Below are 26,241 nucleotides of genomic sequence, written 5' to 3' on the forward strand. Positions count from 1 at the left end.
GCTTGCAGGGGGTGGGGGGCCCCCAAAGACTGAGACAGGTTACAGACCTGCTGTCCGCTCGCTGAGTCACCGCGCAAGTCACGCACCTCTGGGCCAGTTTCCTCAGTACCGGTCACTGCATGAGAATAGACTCTGACGGTTTAACGGCCGGGCTGAGGGCTGGGGTGGGGGACAGCCTGCAGGAGAGGGGACCTGGGAAGGAAAGGGCAGTGCCGTGGCCACCCTGGCCCCATCACGGCGCCCCTGGCAGGAGGGTGGAGGCCACAAGGCAGCGTGGACACTTCAGCCAGGCTCTCGGGGGGTGGTGTGAGGCTGAATACAGAATGATAATCGCAAACACATCCACGACGACAGTCAAGGTATTAGGTCGCATTTACTAAGCGACAGTGACGTACCCATCTTGACCGTAACCTAATGAAACAGCTGCAAACCCACGTTTCCGTTTCGCAGGGGAGGGGCCCGGTGCAGAGGGGAGAGGCCAGGCACCCAGGAAGACACAGCAGGGGGCTGGCGACGCTGGGTCTTGGACCTGTGTGCCTTTGTGACTCTCAAGCCAGAGCTCGGCCCCAATGCTTGGTTGAATTCTGTCTCAGTGTCAAGAATCCATTTTACGGTGGCCCCCGGGGGCATCCCAGGTATCAGAGTGTGTAGGGGTTTTCTTCGTATTCATACCCTGCTGCCTCAGTTTACCTGCTTAGCATACCTGTCCATCTGAGCACCCAGACCGGCTACATGGTATCGTGAGTTCTGGTGACAAACGAGAACGCAGGGCCTCCTGTGCAAACAGCGTTAAACATCTGAAGATAACGACAGTGGAGCATTTAAGCAAGCTCGGGACTCTTCCTACCCTCCAGGTCCCGCCTCCAGGAAGCTGGCCTGCGGGCCCCCAACATCTCCCCAGCCCGCAATTCATTCTTCCCGACTCCCACACCACTGCTCTCTCTGGGAGAGAGGCCTTTGTCCCTGGCCCCTCCGGTGACTCTCTGGGACTGTCTTGGATGGAGTGGGCAGATCCCTGCGTCCCTTAGCGGTCCCCACAGCTCTGGGCCCGGGCTGGTCACCATGAACTCATCTCGGGGTTAGCCAGACGCAAAAGGAAGGTTGTCAAATGAATGTCTGCTGCTCCGTCGGTCACCAGAATAAATGAGTCTTCCTTCACTCTCATGACATTCCCTGGGGCTCGGGTCTAAAGGGACTTGGCCCCGATCTGGACAAAGCCTGAAGCATCCGCTCCTGACCCACCAGAAAGAAATGTTCCAGAAACCCGCGCAAGTGCTAAAAGGCCTCTTCTAATTAGCCGGCTGTTGGCCAACGAGGGATTTCACCGGCAAAGCCTTCCGCTGGTGGGTGCGTCATTACCATGGAAACCTCCTTGCTTCCAGCAGCCGCGTCCTCCCCCCCTGCCCCCCCCCCGCCACCCCCGCAGCTTCCTGGGGGAGCACAGGCTGCTCCATAGCAGCGGCATCTGGGCTATTGACATTGTTTGTGAGAGAAATAAATGGACAATTAGAAGCAGGACAGGTTGAATCCCTGTTGGAGCAAAGTTTTGCCTACATCCGTCCTGGGGCCTAATTGATGCGGTTGTCCCCGCTCCAGAGGAAATCACTGGGAGGTGATGAATTCCGGTTGGACGGGTCCCCCTCGGCTAAACTCAAGGGCAGGAAAAGTGCCTAATTAGGAGCTAGACTTTTCTGCCTTTTGAAGGCAGCTGCCGGGGAGGCCGGGAGAGGTGGAGACTGTGATTCCTTTTTACTTTTCCTCCTCCTCTAGTTCTTCTATCTGTCCGTGAAGCGAAACCTCACATCAGGCCCAAAAGTGGGATCCCAACATTTAACCTGGTCACATGCAGGGTCACCTTCCTGTGAAGGTTACGCAGCGAGGACAGGTGGGGTTTGAGAGCTGTGTTTATTCCTCAGGACAGGTGAGGCGTTGCTAGAGTAACAGGCCTCATCGTTTCAGCTGACTTAAGGTCATGAAGGTCATTGAATGGGTCATGTGACGTTCCACTGTGGCCAGGCAGTTTTTTTTTTATGTCACATGACAAGGCCACCTGGGGCTTCTGGCCTTCATGCTGCAGGAGGGTTGGTGGTTGGAGACGGGCCCCACTGGTTTCCAATGGCCACCGGTCTGAAGGGACACATCCCGTCACTCTGCTTGCAGTGTGTTGGTCCCGAGGCCCCGGCCTAAGCACACGTGAGGCTGGGAGAAACGGGGAGCGCATCGGATTTTGGGAGCACCCAACACGCAAGCCGCCATATTGCCCTGGAGGAAGTGGTGGGAACGTAGCCTTTGGGAGAATGTGAGGAGAGGAGCTGACCACCCTTGTGTCCACACGGCTTCACTTGCCCTGTGAGGGTCACACCAAGGACCCACACTAACGGTTCCACGGAAGAATGACAACAGTGTCCCCCTTCCTGGGGAGACTTTTCCCACGGCCTGGTCACTGTGGGCTGTCTCCCTGCCCGTACCCTCGGGGCCCGGACGGTGTCCACTGCTCTCCCTTCTGACCGGCCACTACTTCTAGGGTGACAGCAGCCGAAGGGTTGAGAAAAGGGGGTGAGCCCAGAAAGGCCCCACAAAGGAGCACTGCTCACACCAGAATGCAGAAAGGAAAGGATACACACATTCACGCACTCACCTACTCATTCAGTCACTCGGCCGTGCACTCGGCGACTGACCGGGGCCTGTGGGACGGGGGAAGGCCCCCTGTGCCCCCTCAGGCCGTGTCGCCGGCAGGGGGAGGGCGCAAGGCAGAGCAGGACACCAGAGATGTCGTCAGAGACACACGAGAGGCTGGACAAGGTTGTGGGGGAGACGTCCCCCGTGAGCCAGTGGTACCCAGGAAAACCCAGGGGGGAGGGGGAATCTGACGTGACCCTTGAAAATGGGTGTTAATATGCGATCGTGTTGACTTTAGGGTTCTATTAGACATATTTTATTGCATAAGGCACACACGTTTGTGGTAAAAATGCAAAAGACCCAGATAAGCAAACTAAACAAAAGAGAATTATTCAACAACAAGTAATTTTTTGATATCTATCTCCCTCCCTTCCTATCTGCAAAATATGGCTGTTCTATGGGCCTTCTTTTATAATCTATTTTTATTTTATAACATAGCAATAAATTCTGTATCAATAAATACCGACGTGTGTTATCATCTTAAACAGGTGACTCACATTGTATTCCGTGAGTACACCTTACTTTCTAATCAACGCTCTATTGTTAGGCACCATATTTCTTGCAGTTTTTTTTTTTTTTTCTGTCATTACAGATGCTGTTGCGATTAAGATCTTTGGACGCGATCTTTGCTCAGTGGTTTCCTCAAGGAGAAAAAAAAATGAGTGTTTTGAGGTTTGGGGTGAATGCCGTTCTTGGTGAAAGAGTCGGCGAGAGCAAAGGCGGAGTCAGGGGCCGGCGGGCAGACCTGGGAAGCCACCGCTGGCGAAATTGCCGGGAACAGTGACCACGGGCTGACCATGCGCCGGGACTGGGCCCTGAGCTTTCACAGACCCCCACTGTGTGATCATCCTAAGCGCCATCTGTGCAGCTAGCTCCGGGAGGTTCCCATTTCACCGACGCGGTAACCGGTAACCGAAGCACAGAGAGGTTATGGTACCTGCTCAGGGTCACACAGCAGGCAGCAGAGTCCATGGCGGATCTCAGTGTGTGGGACCCCACCTCTCAGGCTCAGTTCACGACGTGGTAAGTGAGGTAAATAGTACTCACGGCTGTCACGCTGGGCGTTTCCTCATGGTGGCCCTCTTTCGGCCTGGGCGTCATTGCTGCGGGCACGCAAAGTGGCAAACAGGGGGCTCCAGCGTCTTCCGGCTGATGCCCTCGGGGCCTCTGTTCCCTCCTCATCGGGATGAGTAATGTCAGCAAAACTTCTTGCTTGGAAACATATTGTTTTGAACCTGGCAACCTGTAAGCTGAGTTGCCATGGTTACCAGAGAACACCCCCGCCCCACACCCTGGGGAATGATGAACACAAAGGGTGGGCTTGAAACACAATCAAGTCCGTCCCCTCCAGTCTCCTCCCTGAGCTGGTGACAGTCTTGGACGTGCCTCGTGTGCTCAGGGAACCCCACACCGCAGCGCCCTTGCACGACCAGGCTGGCAAATACGCCCCCACGTGTCAGCGGGGGATGACTGCTGACAGTGACTGGGCACAGCAGGGCAGCCCTTGCGCGGATGATCTTATTTAATTGTCCCCAAACCCCGCATGATATGTGCTACTACTCTTCCCGTTTTGCACATGAAGCCGCAGAAGCACCGAGGAGTTCGGAGACCAGCTCCAGCGTCACACAGGCTTAGCAGATGACAGTCTGGCCCCAGAGCCAGCGCTTGGAAATAGCCCAGCCTTGCCTGGGAGTCATAGTCTTCACAGGTCACAACAAGCAACGTCTCCCGGCTTCTGGTTGGTGCCGAGCTTCCAACGATTCCTAGAAGGGAATGTGGGTTCCTAGAAGGGCCACAGAGGTTTTAAGCGAGAAAGCTGTGGGGCGTGACAGGGATGTCGGACCTAAAGCAACTATAGAAAGAAAGGGTCCGGGTTCAACCATTAAGCCTCTCGATCGCTGAGAACCCCTCGCAGGGAACGCAGGATGGCAGGGTTCATAACCTCATCGTGTACCTCTTGCTTTTCAAATATTAAGGTCCCTGACCAGACCCACCGGGGAATGCTGGCAGGTCCCGGGAGCTGTCCCCGCCCAGCGTCCTCGTGCTGAGCGGGCGGTGACTCTGGAGAGGTGTTCCTCACACTGTGCATCCTGATTGAATTCCGTTTAGCAGATGGCAGCCGGCATTTACAGATGATACAGAGTAGACTGTTGTGGAAAACCTCCAAGCGCATTGTATGCAGTAAAGGCAGGTGTTGCTTCTGTAGAGCATTTGCAGGCATTCGATCTACTACGGGTCATGGCGTAAGCTCCCTGTGCCCTTGTTTCCTCATCCGTGAAAGGTGAGGATTAGATGAATGACTTAATACATGAAACATGCTTAGAACAGTGCCCGGTCCATTAGAAGATTTCAGTGCCTGGAACTGTTGCTGCTGCCGTGGCATTCACGTTACCTTGTATCCAGATGTATCCCATTACCCTGTATCCAGATGTACCCCGTTACCCTGTATCCAGACGCACCCCGTTACCCTGTATCCAGACGTACCCCGTTACCCTGTATCCAGACGCATCCTGTTACCCTGTATCCAGACGCACCCCATTACCCTGTATCCAGACGTATCCCGTTACCCTGTATCCAGACGCACCCCGTTACCCTGTATCTAGACGTACCCCGTTACCCTGTATCCAGACGTACCCCGTTACCCTGTATCCAAATGGGAGGAGGCTTTGAGACACCGCAGTTTCCTCACTTCTCATGACTGATAAAATCTCCTACCAATAGATGACACTTTTTCCCAACAGGGTTGCCACCAGCAGGCACACAGGTGTCATGAAAACCACTGCTACATCTAAGCCGGAACGGGAAAGGAAAAGACTCAAGTCAATACTGTTGTCGTTGGGCACGTGGATTCGTGGATTCTGGCAATGCTGCCACTACTGGCGTCTGACCTACAAATGCGGTGGGGTCGACAATAGAACCATCCGGAAATTTGAGAAGGGGGCTGCCGAGATGGGGAGGGGCCCCTTCCTTCACGCATGCCTGGGATTGGAGACGCTGAACGCCGAATGGGAGCCTGACTTCCCCCTTTGATGTCTCTCTGTGGAAATTCAAGACCAGCAAGTGTTATGTGACCATTACGGGTGCCCCAGGACACAGAGACGTGGTCACAGTCACGATTGCGGGCCCATCCCTGGCTGGCTGTGCCGTCCCGAGTGATGCTGCGGGTGTTGGCATGTTTGAGGCAGGCGTCTCCAAGAATGGGCAGCCCCGTGAGCATGCCCTTCTGGCTTACACACTGGGTGGCAAACAACTGTTTGTTGCTGTTGCCAAAATGTAATCCACTGAGCCGCCCTACGGCCAGAAGAGATTCAAGGACATTGTTAACAAAGTCAGCCCCTACATTAAGAAAATTGGCATAAACCTGACACAGTAGCGTTTGTGCCAATGTCTGGTTGGAATGGCCACAGCCTCCTGGGGCCGAGTGCCCACGTGCCTCGGTTCAAGGGACGCAGAGCCACCGCAAAGAGGGCAGTGCCCCTGGGACCACGCTGCTTGAGGCTCTGGATTGGAACCGGCCACCGACTCATCCAGCTAACAAGCCCCTGAGTCTGCCCTTCCAGGAGGTCTACAAAAATTGGTGGTGCTGGTACTGTGCCCATGGTCTGCCGGGAGACTGGTGTTTTCAAACCTGGCATGAGGGTTACTTTTGTTTCAGTCACTGTTACAACTGTCCAAAAAACTGCCACAGAACTTTGAGACACATTAAACCCAAGTTGCACAAGACCAAGAAATAACATTTCCTAAGTTACTAGGCTGAGGCTTTCTCCTTGTACCCTAAGCGGTCTGGACTCGTTCACAGTTGGGCCCAGAAAAGGGCTGTTACTTGCAGCAGAATTTCCAGGGCGTTCTTGGGCCGTGGGTCAACTCTCCAGGCCCTGCTGACCGGGGTGTCCCCCTCTGTCATCACTGCTGGGTGGCGGGGGTTTCTAGGCTGCCCTGTCAGGCTCAGCTGAGCTGTGTGAGCCCCTCGGGCCAACTTCTGGGCAGCCCCTCCCCCGCCCCCAGCACCCCACGAGGACGTCCCATCCTGCCACGTGGAGGTGGAGGGACGGACCTGCAGAAGGGCCAGGTGACATGCTCAGGGGCCTCCAAGAGGGAGCAGGGCACTAGCCAAGCCCTGGTGGTGCCAGTGGGCGCCGGGGCCCAGGAGTGACGGGCCTGTGGAGGCCACACGGAGCCACAGGGACCGGAACGACGGCCCGGAGCCAGACTCGGAGGTGTCCGCTCCTGTGGGCGGTGAGACGCCGGCGGGCACGGTTTGCCTGGGTTTCCGTTGCGTTCTGATTCTTTCGGTAACATGACTCCCAGAGGTAAGTAACTCGGTCGACACGACACCCTGTTGTTTCCTTGGCTCTGATGTCTCTGTGTTTGACTAACCAGCCTCCTCTGCCCCCGAGGATCAGAGAGTTTCCGCAGTTACTTTAAATACGGTTCTGTATTTAGCGGGGACGGCTCCACAGGGAGACCGTTTTACAGAACGTAGTCAGGGAGCCACTTGGTTAGCTGAACTTCCTCACTTCCTCCACTGAATTAAAATAAATGAAAAAAAAAAAAAGTGCTGAGCTCCCGGGAGCGGGAGGACAGCGGGAAGGACGGTGACCCTGACAAAGGTGACGGCCACTCTGAGCGCCAGATCTGGCCGGGCTGAGTTCTTTGTCCTCACTGCCTGTTCCGTCCTCACAGGGACCCTGGGGGCGGGTGCTGCTTCCCTTTGACAGACCAGGAAACTGCGGAAGGGAAGCGATTTACCAGGGGTCCCAGGGTTACTATGTCGTGACATCCGGCTGGACACAGAGTGACCTGATTCATGGCTCTCAGTGCTGGGAGGATGCTCTGCCCCTGCCACTCAGGACGCAGGCCACACTCCAGCTGTAGCTTTGGGCCTATTCCTCCCTCTTTTCTTCTTCTACCTCCTCCTCCTCCTCCTCCTCCTCCTCCTCCTCCTCCTCCTCCTTCTCATTCTTCTTTTCTTTGCAACGTGGAGATATGATCGTTCAGCAGCCCTCTTCCCTTCCTCTCTCTTCTCGTTGAGAAAAGTTAGAGGCATGGCACCCAAGAGAGAGGAAATAATTAGACTCTCTCCCCCAGTGCAGGGGTGGTAAACTCGAGTTGACGGCTGGCAACATCTGGGATCAATAAACAAGAGGGCTGGTGGGGTGGCAGGGACAAGTGCCATCTGCCACGAGGACAGGGAGGCACAGTGAGGACAGGGCACTGCACAACGACATCTCCGCTCTAGTGTTTGTTCACACAATTCCCAATTTTTCAAAAGCATAAATAATGAAGTCAACGTGTGTGTGCACATACTGCAGACATGGACATATGTTGTTTCTTTTTTGTCTGCCTACAGTTTATCCTCCTTTTTCTGGTAAAACAACATAACCACACCAACACCACAACAAGAAACAATGTGATACACGTGCACACGCCCCTCTGGCTCTCCCGTGGGGAACTAACTACTCCTTTCCTGCTCTGAGGCCACAGTCCCCCTCTCACGCCCCAGTAACAGGTGCAGACAAGGTCTGACCGATCGGAGACAAAGCCTCTCGCCCCAGCCACTGTGACTGGTGCAGTGATGACACGTGAGCCTAAAACATCGTCTTGCCCCGGCAGGATTGCCCCGGTAGGCGGTGACGCAGCAGCTGCGGGTGGTGTCCCTCTTTGTCACCAGCTGGGAAGCACCTGGTGCTGAATAAAGCCAATCGGAAGAAAGCAGAGTTAGGAGTCAGAGGGAACTGTGTCCTGAAGAAGATGCTTTAGCCTCTGATCCTAGTCTAGAGCTAATCCAGTCTGGAGCTAATCCAGTGTGGAGCTAATCTAGGCTAGAGCTAATCCAGTCTGGAGCTAATCCACTCTGGAGCTAATCCAGTCTGGAGCTAATCTAGGCTAGAGCTAATCCAGTCTGGAGCTAATCCAGCCTGGAGCTAATCTAGACTAGAGCCAATCCAGTCTGGAGCTAATCCAGTCTGGAGCTAATCTAGACTAGAGCTAATCCAGTCTGTAGCTAATCTAGACTAGATCTAATCCAATCTGGAGCTAATCCAGTCTGGAGCTAATCTAGGCTAGAGCTAGCTCTACCACTGGAAGCTCCAATTCCCTGAGCCTATATATTTGGCTTAAACCAGTTTAAATTGTATTCCTGACACTTGAAACAAAAGCATCATTAACGACTTAACTTTGTTCAAAAAATGTTTGTTGATTTCCCTCGAAATGAACTGAATGTTTGTATCCCCCTCAGAACTCATACTATGTTGAAGCCCATTCCCCAGGGTGGTAGTATTAGGGGGTGAGGGGTTTGGGAGGTGATTAGGTCCTAAGGGTGGAGCCCCCCACGAATGTGATTAGCGCCCTTACAAAAGGGACCTGGGAGAGCTTCCCTGTTCTCATTCTGACATGTGAGGGCACACCAAGAAGGTAGCAGTCTGCAGCCACGAGGATTCCTCACCAGAACCCGACCGTGCTGATACCTGACCTGGGACCTCCAGCCTCCAAACGCTGAGAAGCACAGTGGTCCCTCATCTGTCGAGGGGGTTAGGTTCCAGAACACCCCCCCCCCCCGCGACAGGCCAAAATCCACGAAGTAGCAATCTCATATTTATTTTATTATTTATATATATTTTAAGGTTTTATAAACCCTCCCCACACTTAAAAACTTTTTCCGCACTGTTATTAACCTTTCCCACTCTTACTGTATTTTGCTTATTTTATTGCAAAAATAATTAAAATAATAAATTTAGAAAAATACCTATAAAATACCTGTATGCCACAAAATCCTGCAATATAGCAAAATACCCGCGGTGCAAAGTTAAATATACATAATTTTAAAATCCGCAATGCAGTGAGATCAGGAAAAGGGAGCCGTGATACGGCAAGGGACCACTGTAGACTCTGTTGCTGATAAGATACCCAGTCTGTGGCACTGGCTGCAGCAGCCTGAATGGAGTAAGATCATTTACAGTCTTGCATTCACATTTTCCCATCATTCATACTTTCATTTTTACCTGCCATTAACTCACCACACTCAGGGCCACGTGGACCTGACGCTCTTTGTAGCAAAGGACTTGCCACCCTCGGCACGCGGTGCCCTCTGGTGCCCCCTGGCTTTTATCGCTGCCGGTGCACCTCACACACCAGCCACGCCCATCGCCTCTGTTTAATGCACCACCTGCTGCTGAAGACCTTTTAATTGGTTCTTAGCGTCCACTGATGATGCCACAACCTGGAATGCGGCTCGCAGGGTGCCGCGGTCTCTGGCTCCTACAGTACGTAATAAAAGCGGCCGACACAGCCAGCCAGCCAGCGTTCTGCGCCCTTTACCTGCAGGAGCTCATTGAACCAGCACGACGGGCCTGGGCGGTGCTGTGCTCCGCGCCACCTCGCTGGTGGGGTCCTGAGACGAGGATGGGCGAGCAGTCTCCTGGGTCGCACACTCTGGTTCCAGTGTCACCTTCTTAGTGTCAAGCTGCCTGCCACTCCCCCCCATCCAGCCTCACCTACTTCCGACACCCCCATCTCCGGCCTCCTGCCCCCCCTCCATCCAGCCTCGCCTGCTTCCGGCCCCCCATCTCCGGCCTCCTGCCCCCCCCTCCGCTCCAGCCTCACCTGCTTCCGGCCCCCCCATATCCAGCCTCCTGCCCCCCCCTCCAGCCTCACCTGCTTCCGGCCCCCCATCTCCGGCCTCCTGCCCCCCCCCCCCTCCAGCCTCACCTGCCTCCAGCCCGTGACACTTTCACCCGCGCCATCCTGTTGGCCCCTCCCGGCCTTGCCAAGGGTTAAGAGAATCTGCAGCTCTTCCGCGGACAGAAAAGGCTGCAGACGTACCGTGATAATTGGGCTTGTTTTGTGGGGAGCAGACGCCCGCCTTCGTGTCAGGGCACCGTGTAAGAATGTGTTTTATTCCACACAAATTAGTCTGTGTGTTCACCCCACGCGGGAGACAGCCCGGCGGCCGGACGCGGGGCTCGGCGTGAACTCGGCTGCGGAGACCGCTCATTAGTACGAGCAGGACCCCGTCGGCACCCGCGCGTCTGTCTCTGCGCCGAGCGGAGCGGAACGCGGGGGCTAATTGGAAGGCCGGCTGCACGGCGAACGCCGACCAGCTTCTTCCGAGCCCTTCCCTCCAGCCTCGGCCGCCCAGCCGGGGGACGGTCCAGGGCAGGGAGACCGGCTGCGGGCGCGTGGACCCCAACGCCGGGGACTCTGACACGCGTCCTGGAGAACCTGGGGAAACAGGATGCTGAGAATGCTAATAACAGTGAGCCGCTGGAACACAACTGCTCACAGTTACAGGGTCTCAGAATTGATATTCTTAGAATCCCGGGAACGAGACGTAGCCAGCCACCACGCTGCTGCCGTCTCAGCGAGGTGGGCGTGGGTCCCCCTTTCCGTGGCGGGTCCCCCTTTCTCTCTCTTGCCGCCAGCCCTTACCCCTCTGGTCTGTCTAAATGGGCCGGTGACATGAATGCTGAGTCCCTCCTCTCAGGTCAACACTGTCACCACCGAAAACTGACTCCAGGCTTTCCTCCCCAAGGCTTGCAAGGTCTTTAAGCGGGAAGATCTCACTGTCTTGTTCCCCACGGACCGCCCGTGGAGGGCACACGCCTGACCCGGAGGGGGTCCCCAGCAGTGTCTGTGGACTGAACGGGTGGATAAGTGGGCTTGGATCCTTGGCTCCAAGGGGCTGCAAGCAACTCTTCCCACTGCCCTGCTCAGCTCCTGCCCCCAAGTCCTCTGCAGGGTCCCTGACCTCTACAGTCCTGCGGCCTCTGCTTGGGCTCCTGCAGGGGAGGCGTCTGTCCCACTGCAGACTGGCTAGCTTGGGGCCGCTTGGAAAGTGGGGTCGCTCGGGGCCACGTGGAGGTTGGGGCTCCCTCGGGGCCATGTGGAGAGCGGGGTCCACTCCGGGCCGCGTGGAGGCTGGATGGGCAGCTGCAGGCGTGTGAAAAGGAAGGCGCAGACATTCGGGTGAGAGGCGAGCGAGGCGGGCAGAGCAGGGCGAGGGTAGATGGATGTGGGTGTGTGCCGGAGGCAGGCCATCAGCACCTGCCGGGGGACGAAATGCAGGCGCAAGAACTGAGAGGAGCAGGGAGCAGAGGGCAGAGAGAGAACCGTGTCTATGAGCTTGGGTCCAGACCTGCCCCTGTCACTTACCTGCTGTGTGGACTCCCGTGAGACTCAAGAGTCTGCGCCAGGCCCACGTTTTCTGTTTCTGTTTCCAACACAGCACTTCTTCCACGGTCGAGACAAAAGGAAGTGTTTGTTGAGTGAATAAATGCACGCATGGCTCACTCACTCCCACTGCTGAGCTGCTCACTTGCCGCTGCTGAGCCCGGTGTGGGCTGTGTGCTGCGGAGTCTCCACCGGGCTCATGAGTGAATTAACAGAGCGGTCGTGTGCCTCTTAGGATGTCGTGCGGCTTCCCACACGAGGGGCCGGAAGGCGGCAGGGATGCTCTGAGCCCCCTGCTCACGCAGAGACCCTGGTGTCCTGACATCAGCCTGTCACTCACAAAGACAGCAAATCCATCGGGTCATAAATCTGACTGCAGACTAATGCACTGGCAATAATAAACATTAATGAAACGTTTAGTCCGCTGTTGTTTTCCTTGTCATAATACATTTTAGAGGGGTGTCGGGGCTCCCCTGGGTGGGTGGAGAGGACCTTAAAAATAACCCAGGGGAGTTCGAGCTCCTTCATGACTTTCATCTGGATACTGATTTTCTGTAGTCAGCAGAGAGTTTTTTTCTTTTTTTTGATCATTTGTCCTCCATACGGTGGCAATAAATTGTGCATTTGCATATTTATTTATTCATTCAATTATTTATTGACTCAACAAAGCAGTATTTAGTGTCCACTGACTCCAAACACTAATCCTGTCCGAGGGATAAAGTAGTAAACATGACCGTGCAGGGCCCCCTGCCTCACAGTGATGCCGTGTTAGCGGCAGGAAGGCAAACACCAGGGAAGTCAACACATCAACAATGGAGTTTAATACAGCGAGAACGTTAAATAAGACATGAGGAGAGAGAGGCCAGAGAGGGCTGCGGCTGGAGAGTTCTTTCAAATGAGCTGGGCTAGGAAGGCGTCGCTGGTGTAGCTGGATGTCTGGGAGAGAGCTCCTGGAAAGGGGGCAGCAGGTGCAAAGGCCCTGCGCAGAGGAGTGAGCCTGCTGTGTTTATAAGAGAAGGAGGCGTGTGTGGCTGGAGCAGTCACATCAGTGGGCTGTCTCTGTGCAGGTAGAAGGTTGAGAGAGGAGCCAGGATGGATGTCAGTCAGGCATTTTCTTTATTTGTCTATTCACCCTGCGGGTGCCTATGAGGTACAGGCTGGTCTGCAGGAGACGATATCCTGAGGATAAAGACTAAAGCCCCAAGAAGCTCACAGTGGGTAAGACAGAGACGTCCACTCCCCGGCCTGCTAGAGTGTAGGGAGAGCCGTGATGGTGGACACGAGGACACTTACCATTAGGAGGGCCTTACGGGAGGGCTATGCTTTCTGTCCCCTGGGAGTCCAGTTTAGCCACGTGACTTGCTTTGGGACAACTGGACCAGTTCTTCCTTATGAGCACGTCCACGCTGAGCCCCCTGCCATAGCGATCCTTATTACTCTCTGCCATGACCACTGGAAATGTTCGACACCAGCAATTGCCAACCAGCGTGCCGCGATAATTTTTTAAAACATGCAATATCTGACTATCTATTCAGGGACACTGACCCCTTTTCTGTTAGATTGTCAAATAAAAAAATGACAATAGCCAAAAACAATAGCCACCTGATGTGAATGAATCAAAATTATATACATACTTATTGTTTTTTTTTTCAGATTGGCAAAAACAATTTTTGGTTTTTGGTGTGCCTCAGAATTTTATTAATGAGTGTATATGTGCCATGAGAGAAAAAAGGTTGAAAATCGCTGGTCTATACACAGGCAGCTTGGTCTATCTGGGCCTCTAGTGCGGCTGGTGGTGCTGGACGGTGGAGTCATGAGGGAGAGCCTGACCCTGCCTCGGTTTAGCCTTCTGAGGTCTGCAGCCCAGCCCAGCCTGTCCTGATCGATGCGGCCAGGAGCGTGTGACCCAGCCTGAGCAAGTCAGGGGAAGCTTCCCAGGGAGGGGACATCTTTGCAGAGGCTGGTAGGACATGTGGAGATTTCCCAGCAAAGGGAAGGGAGCAGGTGTGGTGAAGAGAGAGAGAGAGAGAGAGAGAGAGAGAGAGAGAGAGAGAGAGAACTCCCCCGCAGGGGTTCACCAAAGAGGGAACCGGAGGTGATGCTCCAGGCTATGGAATTAACAGCACAGGCTTTGGGGACAGACAGACATAGGGTGACTCCTCTACATCTGTGACCTGGGGCAGAAGCTCCTGACAGTGTCTGAGCATCAGACTCCGCACTGCGTGATAGGTAAGGTGGCACCCACCTCGCCTGCACCTGGTGTCCGTTTCTAAGCACAGACACACTGGGTCATTGGGGCCAGTCTCGTCGTGGACCTCCACTAAAAGGCCATGACAAAGAGCTCACCTGCGTGTGGCATCTAGCATGTGCCTGGCTCTACGCACCTTGCGTGCATCTCCAAACCATGGAATATGACTGTTACCCTCACATCCATTCTACTGAGCTGGGGGCGCCCACAGGGTCGCATGACTTGTCTGAGGTCACCGAGCTGCTGAGTGAAGAGTGGAATTCAGAGGCGGGGTCCGCGTCCAGTGTCCACACCTGGAACCAGTTCCTCCTCTTTGCTTCTGTGCTTACCCTCGGAAGGAGCTCCTGCCCAGTGGCTGAGATGCCTCTCCCAGTCCAGGAGGCACGGCGGGAAGAGAGGGCAGGCTCCTGGCCAGGGGACTGGCAGGGCGATGACATGACCCAGAGATAGGGTGACCCAGGCGGGGTGGGTCCCGGCACGAGCAGTGGCAGGTGTCCTACCGCCAACAGGGACTGCGCCCTGCCTCCGCCAGGGACTGCGCCCCGCGCCCGGCACGCAGTGGTGCCCACGGCCGGTGTGCACAGACACGGGAGCTGCCAGACGCTGGCCCTTCGGGTCTCCCACTCGCGAGTGTCACCGCGCGAGCGCTCTCTCTGCAGGTGCGCTTGAGGAGAATGCAGCGGTTAGAGGGGCCACAGGACCCCGCCTTGCCTTGAAGGTGACGTCATGTGCAGAGGCCGTGGCCACGCGGGAGTGAGTGACCCTGACTCAGGAGAGGTGGCGGGAGGACATTCCAGGAAGAGAAGCACGCGCGTTCCTGTGCGGGAGCCCGCGCTATCCGCGGAGGACGGAGGATGGGAGCATCCGCCCGGAGAAGAGGGCAGGATGGAAGGGCCCTTGCGTGGCCAGTGGGGCTCCCTCCCTTCGGATTTTCCCGAGGGCAGCGAGAAGCCAACGCAAGGGCCTTCAGCAAGGGAGTAATAAAATTTAATTTCTCTTGTGACAGCCCTGGCCGGTTGGCTCAGCAGTAGAGCGTCGGCCTGGCGTGCGGGGGACCCAGGTTCGATTCCCGGCCAGGGCACATAGGAGAAGCGCCCATTTGCTTCTCCACCCCCCCTTCCTCTCTGTCTCTCTCTTCCCCTCCCGCAGCCAAGGCTCCATTGGAGCAAAGATGGCCCGGGTGCTGGGGATGGCTCCTTGGCCTCTGCCCCAGGCGCTAGAGTGGCTCTGGTTGCGGCAGAGCGACGCCCCGGAGGGGCAGAGCATCCCCCCGTGGTGGGCAGAGCATCCCCCCCTGGTGGGCAGAGCATCGCCCCTGGTGGGCAGAGCATCCCCCCCTGGTGGGCAGAGCATCCCCCCGTGGTGGGCAGAGCATCCCCCCCTGGTGGGCAGAGCATCGCCCCTGGTGGGCGTGCTGGGTGCATGCGGGAGTCTGTCTGACTGTCTCTCCAGTTTCCAGCTTCAGAAAAATACAAAAAAAAAAAAAATTTCTCTTGTGACAGACACACACACTGGCTGCCATGAGGATTGGGGAGCAAGTCTGGAGGTGGGGAGAGCAATCAGGGAGAGGCTGCAAGGTCGCAATCCTCCCGCCGGAGGGCAGACCAAGGGCAGCGCGAGATGGAGAGGCTGTGCACATCGCTCTCGCTGAGCCGGTGACTCTGGGTTACCGCTGGGCGACACTGTCTCCCCGCCCCCCTCTTCCCCGGCCCAAAGGGCGGCCTCACCTGTATTTATCTCCCCGCAGCGGCCCTTCTGTGAACTGTAGCTCTCTGGGACGTCTGCACTGCCCACGTCCTCCCTGGGGCACTGGTAACTGTGCCTTTTGTTTTGTTTTGTTGTGTTTGGTTTCCTGAGATTTCTGTTTGGTTAGTGACAAGGCTCTGGGTAGGTCTGAGTTCCCAAGGCTGGTTCTGCAGCTCCCATTGTGGTCACAGGCAAGCAGCCCGGGTCCCCTGGCCCCTGGCCCCGGGCGAGCCCAGTTTTCCGGACCTGCGCTATCTCCTCCCGATGGGCAGGTCTTCCCTGGGAAAGCCGGAAAAGCACGGGTTAACTTTCTTTTCCAATTAGCTCTGCATTTTCTATAAAGATATAATCCTTTATTAAGTTAATGAGGCATAATAATTATTAATTGCTAATTATTCATTGTGGCTTCGTCTATTTAAAAGAAACGATACCGTTTAGAGCAAGATTTAAAGATATGCTAATATCAAACAGCTTCCTTGAAATATTCAGCTACTCTGCAGTACCCCGGCGAGCACAATGACTTTTTTTTTTTTTTGGTCAGAAACATATTAATTTTGTTCTACATTCCATGACTCAGAAAGTTAGCAGACCACCTAGATGTCCTTGGTTGACTTCCTTAACTTCTGAGTGTCAGTTTCCCCATCTGTGACACGGAGATTGGAACACACGCTTACCACTGCTGGGGCCTTTACATGATGCTTAGCGTGTGCTGAAAAAGTCAAGAAATGTACATTGGAAAAATTAACCCTTATTTCTCAGGCTCGTTGGAAGAATTATACTCTATCACCTGTAGATAAGGCCAGGCACACCGTAGGGGGCTTAGGAAACATTTGTTTCCATCACTCCGGAGTCTTCTTGGGTCGTGGGTATCAATCAGTAATTCATATTTTATTTGGGGTACCATTTTACATTTAAAAGCGCACTTTCTGATTGTAAGATAATGTGTCCGCACTGTAGCGGACCTAAAAGCTTTATTTATTTATTTTTTTAAGCATATGAAAATGAAAGAAAGATCCTTCTCAAAGCCGCCCAGTAAAGATTTCAACGGTATATACTGTGGTTCAACCCCATTCTCTGTCCCTGTCTCTCTGTGCGTAGAAATAATTGAGGTTATCTTATATATAAATTCTTCTATCTTATGTTTCTCACTGTATTACAAAAATGTTCTTTTTTTCCCCCCCTTATTAGGCTTTCCCCCCCATGTCTAACCACAAAAAGATACCAGGCTTTGGAGTAACATGAGCGTGGCGGCGAGAACTCCTAGCTTTCTTGGGTGTTAGGTGTTTGTTCCGGGAGAGTCCCCAATGTTGTCTCGTAGGTGAGCGTGTAAGGCCCATGGAGTGCTTCGCACAGCTCCCGAGACCTAGTTCGTGCTTACCCACGGCGGTGGCTGTCACTGGCACGGTGAGACTCCTGTGTCACGAGGCTGGGTTACGCCACCAGGCCCAGGCCCAGGCCCAGGAGCTCTGGAATCCTGGATGTCACGTGACAGAAGCAGGCACTTCTCCGTGGGCGGCAACACACCCCTCGGGTATCCATCCGCCTTCCACGGCGACGGGCAGCCCCAGGTTGCTTCCGCCCTGCACGCTGCTTTCTGTCTCACGCCCGTTCCCACGACTGCTAAGGCGGAGAGGGAAACTGGAAGGCTGCACACCAGCAATTAAGTCCTTTGATCCGGAAGAAATATGCACCCACTCTGCTTACAACCACTTGGCCGGAACTAATCGCATGCCCCCCCCCCTCCCAGCGGTGCGTGTGGAGGAGGGTGAGCGGGGGAGGCCCGTGTACCGCGCGGGGGAGACGCAAGCGCAGGTGAGCACAGGGGTGTCCGCCACGGGACTCGCTCTCCTTCGTAGGACTGTGTGCTTTCCTGGCAGTGAGAGCACCGGGACTCGCCAGCTCCAGAACGTGCGTGTGTGACGAGCCCTCCGGCCCGGCCCGGCCCGGCCGGGGGAAGACACGCCCTGATGTCTCCCGGGTGTGCCTCACGCCGGGGCTCCCACCCGCGCTCCGGTGCCAGCTGTCTGTGTGTCTGAGTTACTCCTCCGCTAAGCGCTGTGAAGGGTGTGTTTAAGCAAGTGGTCGGGCTGACCACAGCGCAACATTTCATCTGGGCCCTGTCATCACCCTGATGTACAACACATCCGAGGGCCATCAGTCCTGGAGGAGAGAATATCAGACCTCACTTTGGCTTTTAATGCCACACACATCACAGTGTGGAGAACACCAGGGAGGCCCGAGCTTGGTGAGCTAGAGGCTGGCTGAGTGCGAGGGGCTCTGAGGGAATTACCTGAATTCTCCAAGGATCTTTAGAAGTATTGTTTTTCTCTCTTTCTTTCTTTCTTTCTTTCTTTCTTTCTTTCTTTCTTTCTTTCTTTCTTTTTTTTTTTTTTGATTAAGCGAGACGCAGGGAGGCAGACAGACAGACTCCCACATGTGCCCTGACGGGGATCCACTGAGCAAGCCCCCTACTGAGCAATGCTCTGTCCATCTGCTCCATTGCTTGGCAATCAAGCTATTTTTAGTGCCTAAGGGGAGGCCCTGGAGCCATCCTCAGTGCCTAAGGCCAAATTGCTCTTACCATTCAAGCCATGGCTGTGGGAGGGGAAGAGAAAGAGATAGAGGGAGGGAGAGAGGTGGGGAAGCAGATGGTCGTTTCTCCTGTGTGCCCTGACCAGAAATGGAATCCGGGACTTATATACACTGGGGCAAGGCTTTACTGCTCAGCCAACTAGCCAGCACCAAGTATTGCTTCTTGCTATTCATTCACTTTTCCTTCTTCCCAGTGAATAATAATCTTTCCTCTTCCTAGGTCCTGGCAGTGAGGCACAAGGATAGAAGGTGTTAAGGGCCAGGAAAAACATGGGAGTGCATGGTGGCTTTGCTCCCTACCAGCTACTTGTCCAGTGGCAAGCTGCTTCCCGTCTCAGAGCCTCCCTCTTCTCATTTATATGATGGGGACGGGATGCGCTCTCTGACTCCCATCTTTCCAGGATTCTGTGGCTTCATATCTGAGCTGGGCGCACCGCTTGGACACCGAGAAACACCATGCCGGAGACCATGCGTGTCAGTTAAGATGCTTTTGCTCACAGGCCACAGAAACATCTACCCGAACTGGCTTACACGGTACAGAAATGGATTGCTGCCAAACGTGTGGTGCGGGCTTTGGGGAGGGTGGGTTTTAAGATGGATGACTGACAGCTCAGAGTCGTCAGCAGCTCACGGTCCTTCTGCTCAACGCTGCAGAACCCTGGAGGCTGGCTTCCTCGGCACGCTGCGGGAAGGTGCCTGCAGCCGCTGTGGTTATTATCACAGCCGAACAGGAAGGCACCCAGGGCAAGAAGGGAGAGTCCCTTCTCGGTGGGGGCTGTCCTGGGCGCCAGAGAGCGTCAGTGAGCACCACCCAGCAGTCCCCCCTTTGGCGAAAGGTGGGTCACATGTCCCTTCCTCGCCGTCATGGGCAACAGTGTGGGGTGACTTTAGTGCACACAGACCCACGCACGGTGTCGGAGTGAGCCTGGCGTGGGGGTGGGGTGTGTCCAGGCTTCTCTGCGAAAGGAGGATCGGGGGCTGGGGGGGGACACTAACACTCCAGCTTCGTTCCTCATTGACGTCATTGTTTTCTTTCCAGGCGATGGATTCAAGATAAAATCAATAGTTAACACGTACTGACTGTTCCTATCTTCGCCTCTCTGGCAAGATCTTTACCAGCAGTTTTTCCTCCCCAAATCTGTACAACAGCCCAGGAAGGCAAGTGACTGCTGACCTTATACGCATTCTCCACCTCAGGAAAATGAAGTGACAGAAAAGTGACGAGCTCTCGGGTCAGAAACGAAGTGTCAGGACGCAGATTCAAGCTTGGGTCTGCGTGCCAAGCCTGACCCTGTGACTCCTGGGCCGCGCGGTGTTCGGCGTGGAAAAGGAGGTCACGGGCCTATCCCTCGGGCACCCACTCTGCCGCGGGTGGGTGCGCGTTGGCGATCAATCCGCACAACAGGCCAGTGAGGTGGGCGCGATCGCTCCTGCTTTGTGGTTTGTGAAGTTATGTCTCAGAGATGGAACTGAACCCTCAGGCAAGAATTTCATACCGAAGGGAGAGGCAGAGACCTCAGTCTATTGGCTGTCGCTCAGTTTCAGAGGAGCATCATGCTTTGACCTCCAAGGACCAGGACACCCGGTGAAGAGCAGCTTGAACAACAGGGAGCTGGTTTTTCCCTGGTCTTGGCTCCACCAACGGTCAGCGTTTTGATGACATCTCCGGCCAGAGCCTCCAGGCCTCCCAGTCTCGGAGGGAACTCCTTCCACTGCGGCCAGGACCGGGTGGGGGGGGGGGGGGCAAGGGCGGGGCGTGGGCAGGTCGGGGCCAGGCGCTCTAACACTACACCTCTCTGTTTGCACCAGGGAGAAAATCTCCCAAGTCTCCTCACTGATTTTTTCTTACCTGGCGCTGGCGATCACAGCTGCAGGACATGCTGGGGTAGCTGTGCCCATGTGTTCAGTCTGTGCCATTGGAGGCAGGTTCAGGCGGCTCTGGGGCACGGAGAGGGAGAGGGAGAGGGATGGCCCGGGGCAAGGCCACCAACAGAGCCAATCACCTGCTCGGAAGGTGTCCCGCGGCAGGGTCTATCTAATGGCTCAAATCCCTGTCCCCTGCGTTCCTATAGCCCAACCAAACCCTAAAGGCTCAATAAGTGCTTTTACAGTAATTGGATAATTTAGAAAGTTTGGGTCCATTGGGGGATTGTGGAGGAGTGTGTGTTGATGGATAGATGGAATTGTGTGTTAATAGCTGTCTTAGTGTGTTCGGGCTGCTTCAGCCCAATACCGTGGGCTGTGTGGCTTGTGAATGAAAGAAATTCATTTCTCATGGCTGTGAAGGCGGGAAGCCCGAGATCCGGATCCAGCATGGTGGGGTTGAGGGGCCTTTTCCAGAATGTACTCTCACGTGGCAGAGAGCAGACAGAGGAAGCAGGCTCTCCGGTGAGTCTCATAAGGGCACTAACCTCGTTCAGGAGGGTGCCCTCCTCATGACCTCATCCAATCCTAACCACCTCCCTGAGGCTCCGCCCCCTAAACACCATCGCATTAGAAGGGCGGGTCTCCAAACAGGAATCTGGGGACAGACACGACCATTCAGTGTTTGTTATACAAAACAGGAGTCTTTTCCTTAAATCTTTGCTTTTTTTTTTTTTGCATTTAGTGATTTTGACAGCTTTCCAAGGAGTTATTCAGCAAGAACAAGCAAGTTGGGGTGGGGGGGGGGAGAGGCCAAGGAGCCTCGGTTTCCTCACCTGTGAAATGGGGAGAATGAGAGCTCCCGTTTGCTTCTTATAAAGCTCCCAGCTTTTGTCCTCGGTCCCGGGATGAGAGACACGGAGGACGGTGTGACTGTGAGGTAGGCTGAGGAGCAGGGACGGCCCGCCAGACACCGGGAGGCAGAGGCCGGGGTGGGGAGGAGGGTGCAGAGGACCAGGGACAGGCATTTCTGTCACAGCGAGTCCTGTTTTCCACTTGGGTCAGGAGGTGGGATGTGGTGAAGGGACAGTGTTCCGTATACCAGGGAGCTGAGCAGTGCGGAAGGACGCGGGCTCTCCTCCCGTCAGGGAGAATCCCGTAATCCCGAGGGAGCGTGGAGGTCACAGGGGCAGGGCTCCCTGCCGCTCACACCTGTGGGGTCAGTTTACTAAATGACAGAGAGAACGAGGAGCAGGGAGGATGGGGGGATGACGGTGTCCCCATGCTATCGTCCTCTCCTCCATCTTCTTTCCCGGTGGCTCCAGGCTGCAGTTCTGGCCTCAGGGTGGGGAGACACACGCACACACACACACACACTCACACGCACGCACGCACTTACCACGCCTCGGGGCAATGAGCCACCCCTCCGACAAGGTGCCTGCCAGGCACCTTCAGTTTACAGACAAGATGAAACACAGCAGTTGTCACGGGCTGAACGGTGTCCCCCCCCAAATCCACGTGTTGCCGTCCTGACCCCAGGACCTTGGAATGTGACAGCATTTGCAAATGGGTCTTTAAGGAGGTCGTTCAATTAAAATGAGGCCCTTGGTGTGGGCCTTGATCTCTGGTGACGAAGGTCTGCATAAGCAGAGGGGACCTGGACACAGAGACAGCAAGTCTGTGCGTGCACCGGGGCAGACCACGCGAGGGCACAGGGGGACGTGCCATCTGCAGCCCCCGAGAGAGGCCTCAGGGGACACTGAATGGGATGTCACCTTGCATCTCAGCCTTTCAGCCTCCAGAACGGTGGGTAAGCCCCCAGCCCGAGGAATTTTGTTATGGAAGCTTTAAGAAACTAGTAGAGGCATTGGTCCTGAGACGTGACACCCTGCTGTGACAAAGACCGGGAACGTGGGGGTGGCTCTGGTCTGGTGTGGGCGTTGGGAGAGGGGGGGAAGGGTTTGGAGGTGCGCGTGAGAAAAAGCCTAGCTCGCCCCAACCCGAGTGTTGGTAGGAAGATGGATGCTGAAGGTGCTTCAGATGAGACCCCAGATGGAGAGGAGTTCCTGTCACTCAGCGGCGGGGCTGTGCGCCAGAGCTCCGTGGGAGGCGGGGCTGGGGAGCTAAGACCAGGTGTTTTGTAGGGGAGGTTTCTAAGTGTCCCGTCACTGGGCCTGGCCTGGTTTCTCTGTATTGCTGATGGTAAAAGGTGAGAAGAGAAAGATAGGTTGAAGAAGAAATGGCTAAAGAAAAATGGGTCCAGGATTTGAAGATGTGGAACATTCTCAGCCTTTCTATATTGCAAAAAAAATGAGACTCCAGCCTCTGGTGAAACGGCTCCTCCCTGCGGGGAGCTTCCCGGCCCTGCTGCCCGAGCAGCCCCCTCCATCCCCTGTCTGTCCCGTGGGTCTGCTGTGTGCTCTTCTGTAGCATTTATCACGACCTGCACCTTTACCTGCCTAATGCATGGACGCCAAGCCCCGTGAGGGCAGAGGCGAAGTTGGCCATTGTCATCGATTTTGTTTTTGTTTGTTTGTTCCTGGTACCGAGGCATCCACCCGGCACAGCATAGATGCCCTGAATGTGAAGGACAATGACCGGCTGGCCGCATGGCCCATGGGAATCTGGGGTGACAGCCGGATGAAGCCTCTGTCTGCCCGGAGGGGAGGGCATCTCTGCTCTCCCCATGCAGAACACTGCTCAGAGCTGCTGTCTGCAGGCCAGGCCCCAAGGCTGGGCTCTGTCATGCAGACACCGTCCCACCATGCCGTTAGGACGCCCTCCAAGGAGACTCTTAGGCAGCCAGTGAGGAGGTAGCCAGCCCCTCTGTACCGGACCTCCACAGGCAGCGTAAGCAGTCTGGAGAGCCAACCTGGGGTGCCTGCTGACCTGCGGTGTCCCCCCAACACCTGTCTCTGGAAGCCAGTGGAAGCTCAGCTTAGCTGTCCCCAAGATCCAGGGACGGAGGGGTCCAGCTGCAATGTGAAGGATTCAGATTAGAACTAAGGAAGACACCAAGAGCAGAGAGCAGATACATCCCAGACCGTGGGGTTTGCAAGCGGCCACGATGGCCCTCTGGGTGGCGGGAGCTGTGACGCAGGCCTCGGCCCCTGGGTGCAGAGGGGTGCCCGGGGTGACCTCCGTTTCCCCGCTCATCTTCTCCGAGCACATGTCCAGAATCCTGTCTGCTCTGCTGGGAACCCTGGAGTGGTGAGACACACTTTTCAATCATTTAAATGCCGTATTGATTATTCAAAAGTGGCCCTTTCTTTAGGGCGCCGCAGCCCGGCTGGCATTGACTATTTAAGAGGAAGCCCGCCGTGCTGAGTGGCACTAATGAGGCATCGTCCCCTGAAATGTCCCCCTGGAAGCAAGATGCTGGCAGGCTTCCCCCAGATCCATCAGGAGCCCCCAGATCCGCTCCGGCAGCCCCCAGATCCGCCAGGAGCCCCCAGATCTGCCCCAGCAGCCCCCAGATCTGTCAGGAGCCCCCAGATCTGCCCCGGCAGCCCCCAGATCCATCAGAAGCCCCCAGATCTGCCCTGGCAGCCCCCAGATCCACCAGGAGCCCCCAGATCTGCCCCAGCAACCCTCAGATCCGTCAGGAGCCCCCAGATCCACCCCGGCAGCCCCCAGATCCATCAGGAGCCCCCAGATCCGCTCCGGCAGCCCCCAGATCCGCCAGGAGCCCCCAGATCTGCCCCAGCAGCCCCCAGATCTGTCAGGAGCCCCCAGATCTGCCCCGGCAGCCCCCAGATCCATCAGAAGCCCCCAGATCTGCCCTGGCAGCCCCCAGATCCACCAGGAGCCCCCAGATCCACCCCGGCAGCCCCCAGATCCATCAGAAGCCCCCAGATCTGCCCTGGCAGCCCCCAGATCTGCCAGGAGCCCCAAGATCTGCCCCAGCAACCCTCAGATCCATCAGGAGCCCCCAGATCCACCCCGGCACCCCTCAGATCCATCAGGAGCCCCCAGATCCACCCCAGCAACCCTCATATCCATCAGGAGCCCCCAGATCCACCCCGGCACCCCTCAGATCCATCAGGAGCCCCCAGATCCACCCCGGCAGCCCCCAGATCCATCAGAAGCCCCCAGATCTGCCCTGGCAGCCCCCAGATCTGCCAGGAGCCCCCAGATCTGCCCCAGCAACCCTCAGATCCATCAGGAGCCCCCAGATCCACCCCGGCAGCCCCCAGATCCATCAGAAGCCCCCAGATCTGCCCTGGCAGCCCCCAGATCTGCCAGGAGCCCCAAGATCTGCCCCAGCAACCCTCAGATCCATCAGGAGCCCCCAGATCCACCCCGGCACCCCTCAGATCCATCAGGAGCCCCCAGATCCACCCCAGCAACCCTCATATCCATCAGGAGCCCCCAGATCCACCCCAGCACCCCTATATCCCCCAGAAGCCCCCAGATCCTCCCCGGCAACCCTCAGATCCATCAGGAGCCCCCAGATCCGCCCCGGCAGCCCCCAGATCTGCCAGGAGCCCCCAGATCTGCCCCGGCAACCCTCAGATCCATCAGGAGCCCCCAGGTCCACTAGCAGCCGACGGCCCATCGCAGACGTCACACGCTGGCTGATGTGTCTCTCTCATCACAGTCCGCTGGGTGGTGTGACATTGTGATTACAGGCCATACGGTGAAATATTTGCATGACAAACAACAACATCTCCACCTTATAGTGAGAGAGAGAGGGTGGGAGAGAGAAGAGCTCAAAGATCTGCCCGGAGAGGGCTCAGCCCGGTTGGGCTGTCACTGTTGCCGTGTCCCCATGTGCCAGGCTCTTTGTATGGTTGGCGGGGTAACGAGGAAGGGAATGCCACACCAGCTGCCCGGGACCGCATGCGTACCGTGTGGAGAGCCCTGCACGAAGCACTCGGCACGCATCGTTTCATTCCATCCTTACCTCCTCCGTCTCAGCTCCGTTCTACAGAGAAGGAAACGGAGTCACAGAGAAGTGACAGAATCCTGCCAGGGTCACAGAGCTCCGCAGCGAAGGAGCCGGATTCACACGCCCGTCTGTCTGGCCTTTCAGACCTTACGTCACAAGCAGCTGTGGTCAGATAAGGGACGTGCCCGGGAGACCTGGCACCCACGTTATGACTGTGGATTCGTGTGCTATTGTTTCTCAGCCTTCGTGTCGCCCTTTCCTCCTCCTATGTCAGGACCACAGACGGACCGCCGATCTGTGGAGGAACGGTGACCCTTTGGGGGCCCACAAATCATTGTCACATCTGAGCCGGCTTTGCCTACAGTTCATAATACGTGTCCCCGATAAGAGTTGCTTATGAAGAATTTGCTATGTCCTCTTTATAAGTGCCAAGCAGTGTGAATACCCATCCATTCATGTATTCAAGAGGCTTAATGAGTGTCGTTTAACCAGTGAGGCACAGAGAAGTGAAGTAATTTCCCTGAGTTGACACAGCCGGCTAATAAAAGGAGGCGGGATTTGAATAAGAAGTCTGGGTTCTACATCCAGACCCTAAACCGCAACGCCACCTCACCGGATCTCTGGCACGAACTGTTGTCACCTATGCAAGATGTTTTCCCCTTTGCCCAAACCCCCCGATGAAAGTACAGGCGTCCTCCTCGTCCTTGGATGAGAGGAGACTGAGAGCCAGGGAGGGAGGGAGAGGGAGGCCCATGGACGCCCGGCCGAGAGAGGCAGGTCAGGGACGGGATCGGCCTCGCTGTCCCTGGAGCCCGGGCCACCCTCAGTGCAGCAGATCAAGTTCTGTGCCCCTGTCTCCGGGCCTGGGGCCTCTCTGTCCCCCTGTCTCCGGGCCGTGGGGCCTCTCTGTCCCCCTGTCTCCGGGCCTTGGGGCCTCTCTGTCCCCCTGTCTCCGGGCCGTGGGGCCTCTCTGTCCCCCTGTCTCCGGGCTGTGGGGCCGTGGGGCCTCTCTGTCCCCCTGTCTCTGGGCCATGGGGCCTCTCTGTGCCCCTGT

General features: G+C 56.0%; 1 protein-coding gene, 1 long non-coding RNA gene and 1 pseudogene across 2 annotated transcripts; all 3 read left to right on the top strand.

The window, feature by feature from the left end:
• The first annotated feature begins 4,917 nt into the window (after positions 1–4,917).
• On the top strand, positions 4,918–6,375 carry LOC136335748 (elongation factor 1-alpha 1 pseudogene; annotated as a pseudogene).
• Positions 6,376–17,522: 11,147 nt separating this feature from the next.
• LOC136334919 (uncharacterized) lies at positions 17,523–19,577 on the top strand. Its single transcript, XR_010731233.1, has 3 exons — positions 17,523–17,653; positions 18,654–18,967; positions 19,473–19,577. It is a non-coding gene; the product is annotated as an uncharacterized lncRNA (long non-coding RNA).
• Positions 19,578–23,363: 3,786 nt separating this feature from the next.
• On the top strand, positions 23,364–24,839 carry LOC136335749 (basic salivary proline-rich protein 1-like). Its single transcript, XM_066276846.1, has 2 exons — positions 23,364–23,506; positions 23,726–24,839. The coding sequence occupies exons 1-2, from the start codon at positions 23,364–23,366 to the stop codon at positions 24,837–24,839; spliced, it is 1,257 nt and encodes a 418-aa protein (XP_066132943.1).
• Positions 24,840–26,241: the final 1,402 nt, after the last annotated feature.

Source organism: Saccopteryx bilineata, chromosome 4 (assembly GCF_036850765.1).
Source record: "Saccopteryx bilineata isolate mSacBil1 chromosome 4, mSacBil1_pri_phased_curated, whole genome shotgun sequence".
In the NCBI taxonomy this organism is placed as follows: Eukaryota; Metazoa; Chordata; class Mammalia; order Chiroptera; family Emballonuridae; genus Saccopteryx; species Saccopteryx bilineata.